This window comes from Camellia sinensis, chromosome 13 (assembly GCF_055761805.1).
Source record: "Camellia sinensis isolate YWXY chromosome 13, ASM5576180v1, whole genome shotgun sequence".
Taxonomy (NCBI): domain Eukaryota; kingdom Viridiplantae; phylum Streptophyta; class Magnoliopsida; order Ericales; family Theaceae; genus Camellia; species Camellia sinensis.
Genome location: NC_138973.1, coordinates 25717890 through 25734311, shown reverse-complemented (window position 1 = coordinate 25734311; position 16422 = coordinate 25717890). Strand labels below are relative to the sequence as shown.

At 35.8% G+C, this 16422-nt stretch overlaps 1 protein-coding gene across 2 annotated transcripts; it reads right to left on the bottom strand.

Moving 5' to 3' along the window:
• Nucleotides 1-5058: 5058 nt before the first annotated feature.
• Nucleotides 5059-12599, bottom strand: LOC114303026 (uncharacterized). Of its 2 annotated transcripts, none has more exons than XM_082901736.1 (5): nt 11228-12599; nt 10996-11067; nt 8943-9179; nt 8769-8828; nt 5059-5349 (listed from the first exon to the last, which is right to left on the bottom strand). In XM_082901736.1, exons 1-5 carry the CDS (start codon nt 12492-12494, stop codon nt 5273-5275), a joined length of 1713 nt encoding a protein of 570 aa, XP_082757862.1. In that variant the 5' UTR covers nt 12495-12599; the 3' UTR covers nt 5059-5272. The 2 variants fall into 2 exon arrangements, with proteins under 2 accessions (XP_082757862.1, XP_082757861.1); XM_082901735.1 differs by having other exon boundaries at nt 8769-8834; nt 11228-12597.
• Nucleotides 12600-16422: the final 3823 nt, after the last annotated feature.

Sequence of the window (16422 nt, the reverse complement as noted above, 5' to 3'; positions counted from 1 at the left end):
ACGTAAAGCGGACCTTTTGGTGGCCAAACATGAAGAGAGAAATAGCTGAGTTTGTGTTTCAGTGTCTGAGTTGTCAGCAAGTGAAGGCAGAACACCAGAGACCGGCAGGACTTCTCCAACCCTTGTCAATTCCTGAGTGGAAATGGGAGCACATCTCCATGGATTTCGTAGTGGGTTTGCCGAGGACTCAAAGAGGTATGGATTCCATTTGGGTTATAGTTGACAGGTTCACTAAGTCAGCTCACTTTTTGCCTGTCAAGACTACATTCAATGCCGACCGACTTGCCGAATTGTACGTAAACGAGATCGTTAGGCTTCATGGTGTGCCGATGTCCATTGTGTCAGACCGAGACCCGAAGTTCATTTCTAGATTTTGGCAGAGTCTACAAGGAGCCTTGGGAACAGAGTTGAGATTTGGCACAGCCTTTCACCCCCAGACTGACGGGCAGACAGAAAGAATGATTCAGACACTCGAAGACATGCTCAGGTTGTGCGTGTTGGATTTTCAGGGGAGTTGGGAATCGCATTTGCCATTGATAGAGTTCGCGTACAACAACAGTTATCAAGCCAGCATAGGCATGGCGCCGTATGAAGCTCTGTATGGAAGAGAGTGCAGATCGCCGATATGTTGGACTGAAGTAGGAGACAAAGCTCTAATTGGCCCCGAGTTGGTTCAGATGACAACTGAGAAGATCAAACTCATTCAGTAGAGGATTAAAACCGCACAGAGTCGACAGAAGAGTTATGCCGACCAAAGAAGGAGGGAGTTAGAATTTGAAATTGGGGATCACGTGTTTTTGAAAGTTTCGCCGATGACAGGAGTTTCGAGATTTGGGAAGAAGGGTAAACTTGCACCTCGATATATTGGGCCATTTGAAATTCTTGAGAGGATCAACACCGTTGCTTACAGACTTGCTTTGCCACCAGATTTGAGTCGAGTCCACAATGTGTTCCATGTTTCGATGTTGAGGAAATATATCCGAGACTCACTGCATGTAATAGATTATTCCGGAGTTGTGGTTAATGAAGACTTGGGCTACGAAGAGAAGCCGATGAGAATTATCGACAGACAAGTGAGACAGTTGAGAAACAAGTCGATATCAATGGTGAAAATCGAATGGGAGAAGCATTATGGCAGGGAGGCCACATGGGAAAAGGAAGAGGAGATGAAAATCTGTCACCCGGAGTTATTCATAGGTCAAGGTAACTTAAGTTTGGGGACCAAACTTCCTTAAGGAGGGTAGACTGTAAGAACCCACATTTTTCATCTTAATCATGTTCATGAGCATTTGTATGAGTATGACTTGTTAAGCTTGCATGTGCATGTTGTGACTTGATTTGCTTTAGCAAGTGAAATCTGTGCCTTGACTTGAAGCCTTGTGATTTGTCTAAGTATAGTGTACCTGTCTTGTTCCTTCCTTGATGTAAAAACTTAGGTCACGCCTTGCCTCTAGCCGATGTTATTCCAAGCCGAGGTCACCCTTAGTCTAGTAGTAGCATCTTGGAACCCCTTGTTGACCTCAGTCCTTGCCTCGACCACGTTAGCCGAGATGTTACCTTGCACCCCAGTGATCTCGTCCTGGAGCGGTATGACCTAGGCCGAGGTGTGGCGCATCTAGGCCAAGATGTGGCACAGCTTAGTCAAGTGTTGTCCTTCCTAGCCGAGGTCATTGTCACCTTAGTTGCCGAAGTCCTTGTTAGCCGATGTCACCCCTTGCCGAAGTGTCATTCTGTGTAGCTTGTTAGATACGCCTTGTTGTCAGCCGATGTCATTGCCCTGTCAGAGAGCCCATACCGTTTTGCTTGTTGAACAACCTTCCACCATGCCTTGTCTGGTCTGTCAGGCACCTTTTCAGGTAAAACCCAATCAGCCGCCGCCACGTGTCTCAGCAGAGGGTTAACCCCAGAACCGGGTATAGAAAACTATCATTTGGTGTCATAACCTTGTCTTGTAGAGAGAGAAGCTCTAGGAGGAAGAAAGAGTTTTAGAGTGAGGAAGTAGATCTTCAAGCTTGATTTCTAGAGATCCAACCGTTAGATCCGCATTCTAAAGTTAGATTCTTGATCTACTCGTAATGTTCTTTATGATTATGTTATTGCATTGCATGATTGAAAATGATCTGTAAGCCATGCATCGTTTTGAAGCTCGATTTTAGAAAGAGAAAATGACATTCATGTGTTCTTCAAGAAAGTCTTGATTTGATCCGAAAGCTTTATGCCTAGATTCACGTTTTGTGTTTGTTCTTGCATGATTTCCAAGTATGGGTACCCAGGTCCATGTTTTCAAACTCATAGCACGAAAACCTCAGATTTGTGATGGCAGATTATGATCAAACATTCGTATTTTTCATGTTTTCACACCCATGTTCTTCAAGTTCATCAGCAGAGGGGAACCCAGAGTTTCCCGACCTCTTTTTCCTTGTATGTGGCCCTCGGAAACACACCTCGGCTTAGACCTGGTTGGTGCCCAGTCGGTTTTCCAAAAATCATTTGCATGCATGTTAGACTTGTTTTGAGGAAATATGTTCAAGTACGCTTTGCAATGTGATTGTAGGACTGGACCTTGCTTGACCCCGACGTTTGAAGAATTATGTGAGTGGTATTTCTAATAAAGCTATGTTACACTTGTTTTGATAAATCTTGTTTTGCCTTGTCTTGAAAAGTATTTGATCTAGCATGAATGATTATCCCTATTTGTATATCAAACACTATCTTGTTTTGATGACATGTCTTGAAAGTCCTTAGTTGCAGGGGACTATAATGCGACTGCACTCTTGTCTTGACAGTCCTTAGTGCTAGAGGACTCTAAACTTTCGCAGCACTCTTGTCTTGAAAGTCCTTAGTTGCAGGGGACTATAATGCGACTGCACTCTTGTCTTGACAGTCCTTAGTGCTAGAGGACTCTAAACTTTCGCAGCACTCTTGTCTTGAAAGTCCTTAGTTGCAGGGGACTATAATGCAACTGCACTCTTGTCTTGATGTGTCATCACCCCTTGAAATAAGTAGATGTTATTAACATCCAAGGAACTTGAAAGCCGGCAAATGAACTTGACTTTTACCTTGATTGTAAAGTATGCTATGTATCGTTTTGTAAGAGATCTTGGATATCAATCATGCAAAACCTTTATTTCTAATATCATTCACTGAGTATCCAAGCTCACCCTCTCTATATATATGTAGGTGATGAACAAGAAGGCATTGAGGCCTAGACGTGATTGCCGATGTGTTTTGGGTGCATTGCCGACATGTTTTGGATTAGCATTTTTGCACCATCTTGAAGATCATGCTTCTCGGCTTATGTTTCTTTTGTTTGTTTTGGCATATGTCGGCTTGAGAAGCCTTTTGGTCAGGACGTATTTTGGTATCTCATTCTTGTTGTATCTAAGTTGTAAGACTTGTAAAGATGTTTGATGTATGACATTCCATTGGACTTATGCACGGCTCTCATGGACTACTCAGTTTTATGTGTATATTTTGCTTCCGCTCTTGTAAGCCCCATATTTCATACTCTGATTGTGTGTGATTTTTGTAAGTCGGCCTTCGGTAACCTCGGGTTACTGGCCATCACGGCACCAAACTACTAGGGGCGGTTTGGGGGCGTGACAGTTGGATCAGGTGACATTCCATCCGTTATCTATCCAAAATTAGATGGATTAAAAAAAATTAATTTGCATCCATGCACCGGTTAGGCGGATGGAGATTGAATGAGCCATGCGAGTTGGCGAATGGATAAGATCAGTTTAGTGGTTTGGGTATTTTTTTAAATTATAATTTATAACTTTATTAATCTTCAATAATTAGTAATTTGAAAAAATATGTATTATTTGTCTATGATAGGCCATGACACCATGCATGTATATTTTTACAGAGCAGATACAGACCCTCTCAGATTTCCACCCCCACCATCCCCACATACACGTGGGGGTTGGTGAGTGGGGGAGAAGAAAAATTTTTTTTTTTTTTTTTCAACCAATGAGAGGCAGAGGGGGTCGTGGGGGTGGCTGCCAAAAGGGGGTCCAAGTCTTTTTTGATATTTTTAAGGTATTGTTTTCTATTTTAACAAAAATATATATTTTATTATTTCTATTCTATGCTGTTACTTGTTAGTAATTTCTTCTTCTTCTTCTTCTTTTTGTTTTTTTTTTTTTTTTTTGACTTCATCTACAAGCATATCACGTTCATGTAGGTGCAAGATAGTTGATCTGCCATCCGAACCTTATCAGCGAATTTTGAAATATTTCATCCACATTCATCCACTAAAAAACAAGTATCCATCTAAAATTAATCGGATTGAATCAATTCAGTCGAGTTAGACAAACCAGACGGATCTATAATCACCCCTACTGTCTCTTGTATACACCCATTTAAGGATAATTGAGACTGCAAGAATTTTGTCTATACATTTTTGTAATCAACTTTTTCAAATTTACAAAATTTTAAAAACAAAAATAAAAACCAAATGAATTTTTATTTACAATTTTTAAGAATTCTATAAATGTAAATAAAAAATTATAAAAATAAATATTACCAAATAAACAGTTAACATTTGATTATATCCACGATCTTGAATAAATAAATAAAGACATTTGTTAGCTCAAATCTAATAAGAGCCGATTTAAGACGGATGTAGGGTGGATATTGTCACACCAAGACATGCTCATTGTTTATTCCAAATATATTTTGATAATCCAAATCGTTTACGTAAAATCATGTGATCTTATTATAAACTACTACTTGACAAATTTTATAATATGAATGATTTGAATTATCAAAATAGATTGGAGTCACACCTCGGACTTCATAGCACCAACACCCCACTTCGGTTAGACAAAATAAACAGGGGAGGGGGAAGCTTCTAGAAATTTCCTCATCCTCTTTTGTTGATTTCAGTGAAGGCTCAGTAATGGAATTCTCAATTTATTGTGGCACAAATGTAAAAATCCACATAACAGGACGACCTAGATCTTTTTGTGGCAATACCACATATGGCCTGGACTAGGGAAAAATTGAATGGATGACGCGGCTCTATTTTTTATGCTTTTTGAGTAATAGCACAGCTGCAACACAAGAAAAGATCCTTTTTATTGCAAAATAAAAGCTAATTTTTTGAGTTGGCTATCGGAATTCATTCTACAAAAAAAAAAGAAAAGGGAATGTTATTGAGAGGGAAGAATAGAAATAAGTCAGAAATTTCCACATCTAGGGTAGAGCACTGGAGATGCTTTCAATTCCCCCAAGAAGCTGCAATGGAAACAGCTTCAACTTCGGCTGATCAGACGGTGAGCAACTCCTTACTCTGGTGGTGTGGCTCCTCCACGCTCTTACTCGCTGAATGACCTCCCATCGCACCTGGTAGAAGCAAAATATATCAGAGCCCCACAAGTAAGGCAATACAACTGAGGGCAAATTACTCACAAAAGACTACAACCGCATGGAATATATATATATATATATATATATATTTAAATGTCTTAAATTTTAAAAACCTAAGGACCTCAACTTGAAAGCATCTTTTGTTAAGATCCCCACTAACTATAAACTTCTCCCAGAGGACTAATTATTAATTTTCCCATTTATTAATTAATGCCACTGTACATAATAAATATATATAATAAAAAAAAGGAGGTAAAAATAACAAGTACATGAATCTTCAAGTCATTTATAACATATATGAATTTAAATAATGATAATAATAATAATAAATTCTAAAATGAACATAAATCAAGCTAAAGCTCATGTTCTCAAACTCGTAATTGTGGTGTTATAGGACTTGTCGAGAAAATCATTTCATACCAAAAAACAAAACATATTGATCAGGTATCAATAATCACAATCAAATCATATTTGTCACTAAAAAAATAAGCAATTTATTCTCAAAATAATATCTGCTGTTCATTTTTTTTTTTATAACAAATGCGAACCGATCATGTTATTTCCAATGTCCTGACATTTTCATGGATGATTTACCTGTCAAGCCCTGCAATGTGAACTGTTTGGATAGACCCAAAATAAATGTTTCTATTGCAACTGTTCAGTTTATTGACCATAAACCAAATATCTAGCACAAGATTGCCTCTAAAGTGTGATGGTAAAGGAAAGGCATTTACCCTGCCTTAACAAAATATGTCAGCAATGAATGTCTTCATTCTGGGAAATTAAGACTCACTCCATAAACAACCTCATCCACAAAAATTGCAAGATAACAATCAAGCATTCAAACTTTTCACATCACAGACCCTCTCCTTTTTGCAAAGAATTAAATAGAAACTTTGGCAAGTCCGTGTCGTGTCCATGTCAGAGGACACTAGTGTCCAACACTCCCCAACAAGGGTCCAACACTCATCAAAATGTGCCCTATATTTTTTTTAAAAAAAAAAAAAAAAAATTTGAACCCGAACGCTTTTCGGCAACTTGGAGGACACGTGTGCATCACTTAAACACACATGTCAATCAATTAGACAAACATAAAACTAATTATAAGTCTGAATTAATTAACTTAGGAAACATACAATAACAAAAGAAAATTAATACACGTTTATAGCAATTAGTATTAAACTGCATCTTTTTATTACCTTTCAATGGTGTATTCATGTATGACATATAACAAATATATAATACATTTTGTACATCTTTCTTACTTGTCGTGTCCTACATGTTTTGAAAATTGACGTGTCGATGTATCGTATCTATGTCGTGTCACGTCGGGTGTCCGTATCCATGCTTCTTAGGTCTTTTGCGTGTAGATGTGTGTTGATCAAACATGTCCTCTCAGCCATTCCTAAGTATCTGTTGCCAGATTTCACGGCTCCTAAATATTTCATTTCACAAGTAAAGAGTGTATTAACTATGTCCGTGTGGGATATTAAAGAGGGTAGAGGGTCGTATAATACAACTTGTATTTGGTGTTTAGGATTATGGGTTCTTCAATCAAGCTCTGCTTGCCAAACATGTGTTGCGAATTATTTCATTTCCAACTTTGTTCGTCTTTGGTAAAGTGTTTTCTGCTAAGTACTGTGTAATAAAAACTTTCTAGAGCTTAAACCGAAATCAGGTTATACTCTAGGCTAGCATAGGATTCTCTGTGGGGAAAGGAACTGCCAAAAGGGATCGAAGATGGGTTGTGGGAATAGGGCAGAACAGGCACAATGGATCCCAATCTTGCAGAATCTGTACTGCAGAATGGGCAAAGGGAAATTAATTCAATCTTACATGTCTCACACCTCATAGATTGCGAGTCCAGGACTTGGAGGAACCCCTGGTTCGTACTCTATTCCAAATCAAAGTGACATCTAGAAAAATTTGTGGGGGTTCCAAAATGGGCCCTCTTTCTCTGGAAACTCCTTCACTGCACTATACCTGTTAAATCTATTCTTACTAATAGAGGCTTGGAAAAGAATGAGAATTGTCCTAGATGTGGAAGGAGGAGGGAAACGATGGATTGTTTTGAATGCATCCATTTCAAGTGGGTATGAAAGGGATTAGTGCTGGGCTTAGACTTTGAGCAAGGTCAGGCTGTAAACTTTTGAGGAATGGTTTAGAAGTTGGCTATGGCTGGCACCAGATAGTGATGCAATTATTTTTATTATTATTTAACTCAATATCTGGCCCAATGGACCGACTAATCTGGAGAACCAATCCCACTGTCCACTAGCGAGAAGCCCAATTAAAGCCTTATCTTATGGCAACTTGGTTACATCGGAAATGGGTTTGTTTTGATAATAACTTGGTTCTCGTAAGAAATACAATAGAGTTAGTAAAGCAATTATGGGCATTCTAATCCAAGGCCAAGGATTCAGACTTTAAGTGTAGACAAATATACTATCCTAATTATGGACTGTGGAAGGATGATTACACTGACTTTTATTTACATTCTCATCATCTTCTTTATAATGCAGATGAAAATAGAAAGCTCGTTGCAGTGGATGCAGCTTGGGTGTGAGACTCATGTGCAACAGGGATGGCTTGGGTAAGCTTAAACTATTTGGTAAGAGAGGAGGATCAACAATGTAGGTCTCTGTTCACATCCTCTCTGCTAGTAGCAGAAGCCAGAGCTTGCTTAGCAGCTGTACAGTGGTGCATGCAGGAAGGTTTCAGGGCAGTTGAAATTTGGACTGAGTACAAGGTGTTAGTCCAGGAGTTAATTGAAAGAAGATCAACAAACAGAGAAGTTGATTCCATAATCCAGGATATTTTATGGTTATGTACTGTGTTTGGCTATATTGAGATTAGGAAAGTAGATAGGATCAGGACCATGTTTTGGCCAAAGCAGCCTGAGGCTCAAGAAGCTAACTATAATTGATGTATGGATGTCCATCATACATATATATTACTTCTGTATTTTAAACTGCAAAGGGAAGAAACACTAGAATACTAATTGGGGATATTTTTGGAAACTAAGCAATAGAATGGGAGTTATTTGCATAATCAGAAATTTAGAATGAGGTCAAGGTTACCCTCTCCCATCCCCAGACTGGAACAGATTCACCCTTGCTGACCCCAAACCTGACTCATGGCCCCACACAAGTCACATTAGGGTCAGGTGGGCTGCAGTTTTTGCCATCCTAGGAAAGACGCTTTTTTTTTCTTCTTTAAGTGGCATTTTCAAGTGCCATTAAAAATAAAACTGTAAACAATTTTAATTCCATAAATCTATTTATTATTAATTTCTAATGCTAACAACAACACGACTTTGATAAATGCGACAGGAAAAGGAAAAAAAAAATGTATCACTAACATAAAGAAAATGCAAACTTTAGAAGAGTCCTCACGTTTAGCGGTGCATCCATACAGACATCCTTCAACCCGAATGAAGTCATTGTACTTGACCACTGTATCTAACGAGCAAAAAAAAAAAACGTCTAGTCAACAAAAAGTTAAATAAGCCAACAATCCAAAAGTCAAATGTAAATTTAAATAAAATCAAATAAAGAAAATGTGTTTACCACGAAGACCGATGAATGTAGAAGGGGCATGCAAGTTGTAGAACGACCATACAGGAATTCCAGTTGGATCGAACTCGATATGCTGGAGATGAGGAAAACATTTCGCAGCCACTTGACAAATCCCACGCTGACTATAGAGATGAATAAGGCCATCGTCGTTCAGACGACAAACGATTGATCTCACTCTGTCCAAGAACATGTTTGCTTTCGGGTGAGCAAGCATGTCTTCAGTTATAGCTAAAACAACAAAGTTCAATAAATAAATAAATAAAATAAAATAAAATTTGTCAACTGTGGGTCTTTAGGGCAATTTGATTCACAATACTCTCATGCACAATGCGTCTTAACGTGACATTTCTATAAATAACATTTATCCAGATTGTTGTAACAAACAATATATCTACAAGTATATACTTAAAATAATTTCAATTATAAAAAAATTATAACTTCTTTAGGGCAATTTGATTCACAATACTCCCATGCACAAAACGTCTTATCATGGCATTTCTATAAATAACATTTATCCAAATTGTTGTAACAAACAATATATCTACTGGTGAATAAAATTGTACTTAAAAAATAAAATGATATTATAGAAACTATATTCTTATAAAAATTTTATCAAAATAATATGGTGGTGGGATTTTGATAATTAAATATTATTTTTATAAATGTTTTATTTTGAATTAATAAATGTTAATGTAGTCGCTTATTTTGTATACAAATGATATATATTCTTGATGTTTGTATTATTATTATTATTATTACTCTATCCTTGGTAACAATTTGAGAAATATATATATACATTAAAAATATAATAAATATGAATAATATCTATGAATAATATCATAGATCAATTCCCTTTTTTATTTGGGAGTATTGAATACACCCATAATTCTGAGTTTCATGTTACTCCTCCCAAGAGACGATTACATAGCTACATCTAAACTCTAGGTCAATTTTTACTAGGATTTGGACTCTAATTCACCAAGAATCCCCAATTAAAATTCACCAAGGGTATCCATTTGCATGACCCAATATAAAATCATTGGCAATCCAGAACCTTTCCTCTTCCCAACCATTTCGGGTTAAGAAGATGTGAAAGCACGTTTATCTCCAGTTTATCTCTATAAGGAATGGTGCGAATGCATATACATATAGTATACCAACAGGTGGCCCTACAAACGCTTTACACACAATCATTTCCATTTCGGGTTAAGAAGATGTGAAAGTGTGTTTATCTCTAGTTTGGGTCTGGGGTTGAATCATTTTTTTTAATATGTTCTTTCAATGCAAAGGGCGAAGAAAAAAAAAATTGCGATTTGAATAAAAAACTCATTTAAGGTAATATTAAAAAGTAATATATAAAACCATCCTAGAGTCTACGACGGCTATCAATATTAAAAAGTAATATATAAAATGTTTTTCTATGTATGAACATATTTATATTGTTAAAAAATTCACAAGAAAAATGGATTTTACAGTCCTTTTGGATGGGGTGATTTGACGAGAAATGAATTTCTCTTGGCTACTTAAGAGGAGAGAAATGGAAAGAAATGAAGAGAAAAAGATTTCTCTGAAAACCCATTTTTTTGAATCTCTCCAAAAGGGGAGTGATTGGGAGAGAAGAAATCAGCTCATTACTAATATTTGATAAAACCAATTGCCCATCTAAATATGGAAGAAATAAAAAAGAGCGATACCCATGTTGAAAACGACATAATAACCAAATCATCAGTTGAAGCAACCTGAAGGCCATACTGAAAACAACCTCCTACAAAAAACTGACAATCCCAAGTAGAAAAAACTCAAAAGAAAAGATACCTAACTTTATGTCAATTCAAACACTAGAGATGCCATTGCACAAGGTATCGAATTATGTAAGAAGTACAATGGTTGAACTATTATCGAGTAAGAAAATTTCTTTTTGAATGATACTCATTGAAATGCTGTTTTCAATATTATTTTATACACTTAAAATAATTTCAATTAAATTATCAAATAATTATAATTTATAAGAACCATAATCCTGTGCATGTGCAGCTTGTTTTACCTAAAGGATCCGCTTGCAACTGCTTCACAGCATTGAACAGGGAAGCAAAAAGTACGTCATTCGAGGGTAAATCTGTCAGAAAGAACAATATATTCATCTTAGATACACCACTATAACATAACATATGCCATCACAATTTGAGTTACCTAAAAACTATCTCAAGGAAACAGGGTTATACTATATGGGGAGAACATATACATACACACACGTAGACTGCAGAGTTTGAGGTTACCTTGGGGAGTAAAACTGGGAATGGACAAGGAAATTCTCGGCAGTTGATAGGGAATGATAAAGCCAAGGCAATTCTCTCCTCCTCCATATTCTTTAGTGATTCTAAAAAGCTCTTGAAGCACACCATCAATGAGGCTATATGAAAAAATCCTCCTTTTCAACCTCAGGTATAGGATAGGGGTCTCCATTTTGTGGAACTCTAAAACGCAACCCAAGAAGAGAGATTCCGGTAAATTCCCAACATTAATGACACTGGTATGAGACCATGTACCGCAGTTGAGAGCCCAGAGTGACAACTGAGAATGACCCGTAACTCGAATGTATATTAGGTCGTCTCTGGATACCCCCAAATAACGGCAACTACAATAACCGTTGGAATATAACCCAGCATCCCTCATCATCTTAACACATATGCACAACCCATCGTCATCTAAGTATTTCTCATCGGCCGGTATGTCAATCAAGGAGAATGAAATGGTATTGGCGCGAACATCAAAGGAGACGACACCCGAAGGTTCCAACAACCAATGCAAAGCCCCTCTACAGAAGGTGGACCGACCAGATAGTGCATAGTCGTCTCTGACATAGGAGGGGACCCTGTGATAGGTTGTCCTCCAATATGAGCGAAGTGAATAATAAGAAAAAACCCGAAACTTACGAGCTCCAGTATCTGCAATGTCGACGATAGTGAAGCAGGGATGGGTAGAATAAGGATCAAAAGCAAATCCAAATACCATATACCGTGTGGCAAAGGTTTCGTAATTGTAAGAGAATCGGACAGAGACTTTATCACCGGTAGTAGGATTATAAACCTCATAGCAAGGAACAGGCATTGAAGAGTAGAGGAGGAGTAGTCCATTGGAAGAGTTAATGACTAGCAGGGTGTTATCTGATGCTCCAATATGGGCCTCAAAACCGGTTCGCAGGCGATTGCCTGTGGAAATCGAAATCGAACGCGAACTCTTATCATTGGGATTGGGACTGGGATTGGATGGGATCGCTCTGAAAACGAACTTGTTGTAGTTTGTCTGGTAGAAAAACCCTAAAACCGAGAGATTTCTAGCCTCATATCTATCCACGAACGGTGGTTCGGACAGATATCGTCGCCACCACTTGGAAATGGATTTGAATCGAGCCACCGACGGCGGTGGAAGCCTCAAAAATACCTCCTCGATCAACAACTTCTTGCGTTCCTCCTCGATCAACTCATGGCGTTTTAGGCGTTTCAGGCGTTCTTCCTCCTCCATCATCATCATCACCACCACCATCAATTTTGTTGCCCCAAAATTTTGTTCTTCTAATAAAAGGAAAATTGAGGGGAAATTTTATTTCAACGTACCAAGTTTTAGGCGTTTCCTTACCCCCACATATTTAATGAATTTTTTTATGTTACGATTTTATCCTCTAACAAAATTATCATCTCACCCATTATTATCTCATCCGCATATCTCATAATTTTTTCATACGTATCTCACCCACCACCATCTCAAATACAGAGTTTGAATTTTTTTTTTTTTTTGTAAAATTTGTACTTTCTAATTACATTTAGATTAAATAGATTTAAAATATTAACAAAATTGATAAAAATATTAAAAAATTTATTAAAATGTCAAAAATACAAATTAAGAAGGATTCAATCACAAAAAAAAAAAAAGATATTTGGTCACCCGAAAAATAAAATTGAATCATGCTTGTATGCATACATAATTTATTTAGTCAGATTTACTAAAAGGTGATACATTTTCAACATGTAATTGTCAATTTTTTTTTATTTTTTTTATTTTTCTTGATTGAATCCCATATTTAGCAAACAAGAAAGGGCAAGAAATAGAGACGATCAAAATCCAATTTTCAAATCTATTTCCTCCCTGAATATTAATTCTCCAAAATCTATAATCCGTGGTTGCATCATGTTCTTTGCAAGATGAAAGAGATCATCAAGTTTAAACAGCGCATAATGCAATTATCCAGAATAGCCTACAAAGAAAAACTTGTAGCAGTCATAAGAAAGAAGACTTCTATGTTAAGGCCAAAGAAATTAACCTCAGAAACAATAAAAATAAAAGATTCCATTGTAATACTAGTCTTTTGCGCCTCAAGATCAATTTCTCCATACACATCTTCGGCGAACCTTGGTTCTCGCACTAGGCCTAAGTGACATGGTTGCTGTTTGTCTTCTTGACTTAACTCTCAAATCCTAAGACACTATATCCAAATCCAAATATATATATATATATATATATATGTATCTATGAGACAAAATCGAATAATCAACGAGCTTAATCACACCTGAACCTTGTGTGAGAATGGCTGAGAGGCTGGGAAGGGGCAGTGGTTGATGTCGTCGCTATCGTCGTCGTGAGTAACTGGTGTAGCTAGGGTTAAGATTTTTGGAGGGAGAAAGAATGGAAGGAGAGGATGTGCACAGAGAAGGTGAGTATATATTTGGAATGTGAAGTGTGTGGACTGAGACAAAGAAATAAAAATCAAATTACTACATGTGTGGATTAAGAAAAGATGTACACAGAGATAATTTGGCATGTGCAAATAGAATTGCCCCAAATTGAGCCCCAAATTGAGAAAAGCTTGTTTGGCGAAATGACAACCCTAGGCTATGGTTTAACTCCTACAACAAATTTAACCTTAGTTTTAAAAAAAACAAAAAAACAAAAAAACAAATTAAACCTTAATATTTGAATATTACATAGAAGGACGGTTCAGAATACCATTCAATCCGTTAACCAAAAAAATTAGTTTGTTTATAATCTTTTAAATTTTTATTTTGTCTTTAAAAGATATTTTATTTCATTTTGTGTTTAAATTAATATTAAATTAGAGTCTAATTTTTCAGTCTTACCAACAGATTATATGAATATTAGATTTACTAAAGAAGTAGAATTGAATAGTTTAAATAATAACACTTTTGTACAAATAGTAATAGAACAAAATAATAAAGTAATTAAGTAATAAACAGAATTTAGCGAAAAACTTAAAAGCAATCAATTAGAAATTATAAACGAAATCTGACATATAATACTAAATATTAAGGCAAGCCCGAATCTATTGTAGAAGATAAGTAAAAAAATACTGTAAATAATTATCCTTATTCTTATAAAGAAAATTCAATATATGAATTGGCACCCACTTTTCAAAGACAGAATAAAAATTTAAGATTTTTTTTTGAAATAAAATTTTAACTAAATAGGGTGTTTTTCTAATTTATAATATTTATGGGCTTATAGTTTATTTTTATAATCCTTTTAGGGACTAAATAAGTTTTAATTAAATACTTTAGGAACTTAATAGATTCAATCGATAGTTTAGGGACTAAATAGATTTTGATTTATATACTTTAGGGACCTAATAGACACAATTGATTGTTCAGGGATTAAGTAGACAATTTGATGATAGTTTAAGGGTACAAAGTATAATAAAAAAATAATAACAATTTAAACCTTAATATTTGAATATTACATAAAAGGACGGTGCAAAATACCATTTAATCCGTTAACCACAAAAGTTAGTTTGTTTATAATCTGTCTTCTAAATCATCTCACTATGTGATAGTTATACTTACATATATATATATATATATATATATGTAAAATTTATTACAAATTAATATCATATATATATATATATATGTATATAATATTATTTAAAGTTATATATTATGCAAATGCTTAACAATTGTTTAATATTATTTTTTAATCAACTAACAAATTTTAATTGTCCAAACCACAATTTAGTTATTTGTCAATCTAGCCTTCACAATTTAGTTTATAATTTTAGGGTAATTCTACTTACATCATTAATTTATCTCGTTACACTTTCTTTCTCATTACACTTTTTAAAAAAATTAATTTTTTAAAATTTTTTTTTATCACTTTATACTTTTCATAATTTCAAACCACTCCTCATCCCTACCAATTTTTTCTCCTTACGCCTTCAACTCATTCAAACACTAATCTTGTTAGAAATGATTGGAAAAAATCTGGGTAAAAACATAATTTTTCATCAACTTTAGTCTAAGTTTTAGGTGGGACCCATGCGTTGATTTTCGTGGGTCAAAGTGGTAACGCGTTCTACGCCACGTTGTGATTTACGTGGTATATTTGGTTGCTCAAAACCATTATCGGGTGAATGGGAAATTGAAGCCAAAGTGTGCTCCATGGAAATAGAGTTTTGGCGGAAAATCCTTAAAGGTTTGAATATAGGCTTGTCCCACATTGGTTTGGTGGGAAGAAATTTATGGGTAGGTCCCAAGGGGCAACCCGAGTTTGTAGAAGGGAGAGGTTATGGACTAATTGAGCTAGACCTATTTGACCCAAAAATAACCACGCGAGCGGCTGCCGCCGTCCGTCCGGTCGGGCGGGCTGGGCTTGGGCACAAATGCATGGTGTGAGGTTGGGTTGGGCTTGTCCGGCCCAATACTAATCTTTTTGGGCCAAAAACATTTGGAATTAATTTCATTTTTGAAATAAAATCTGTCCAACTGTCCAGAATTCAAATTAGTTCCAGAAATAATCTGTTCCGGTTTTTCCCTACATCCAAACAGGTCCCTATGGGTTTTATCTGTTCAAAATTTGAACCCAACAGATTTGTATCTGTTTATTCAAACTGAATAGGTATCATACCTGTTTAATTCAAAATGAACAGCCACCAATCCATTTATAAATAGACTAGCCCTCATTTGATGTTCTCATTTAGAATTTTCGTCCTAAATATTGTCTGCCTTCTCTGCATTTTTGCTGCATTATTTTCCTTCTAAGAAAGAGTGTAAACACTTAGTGTGTTCGTTGTGAGAATAAATTATAATGCTGCATTTATTCGTTGATAGATCATTTTATCTTGGGAGATAGACGTCTATATTCTAAAAGCACCGTGGAGAGGACGAATCTGTCTTAAGGACACAGTGTCGAACACTAGACTTGATCAGAATATTATTTAAGAAATTAATCAAGTAAGTTGTTTAATTTATTTTCTATTTTATTTGTCTATTTAAATCATATTTTAATTTTGTTTTTGTAACAAAATAAAATCTGTTTTTATTTATTTATTTTTATTTCTAGTTTGATTTTTGTAATCAAACAATCTCTCTCCTTTCCTTTTTTTTCTTTTGTATTATGTATGTCGTTTAGTACAAAAACAGAATTAATTTATTTAAATACAGTGAGGATTGTCCAACAAATCTTA

Excerpts from the sequence above, each read along its gene's own strand:
- LOC114303026 (XM_082901735.1), bottom strand. The coding sequence starts at position 12,494 with ATGGTGGTGGTGATGATGATGATGGAGGAGGAAGAACGCCTGAAACGC. Across the intron at positions 11,068-11,227 it reads TCCCAGTTTTACTCCCCAAG|ATTTACCCTCGAATGACGTA; the intron begins GTAACCTCAAAC and ends TCTTTCTGACAG. Across the intron at positions 5,350-8,768 it reads GTATGGATGCACCGCTAAAC|GTGCGATGGGAGGTCATTCA; the intron begins GTGAGGACTCTT and ends TGCTTCTACCAG.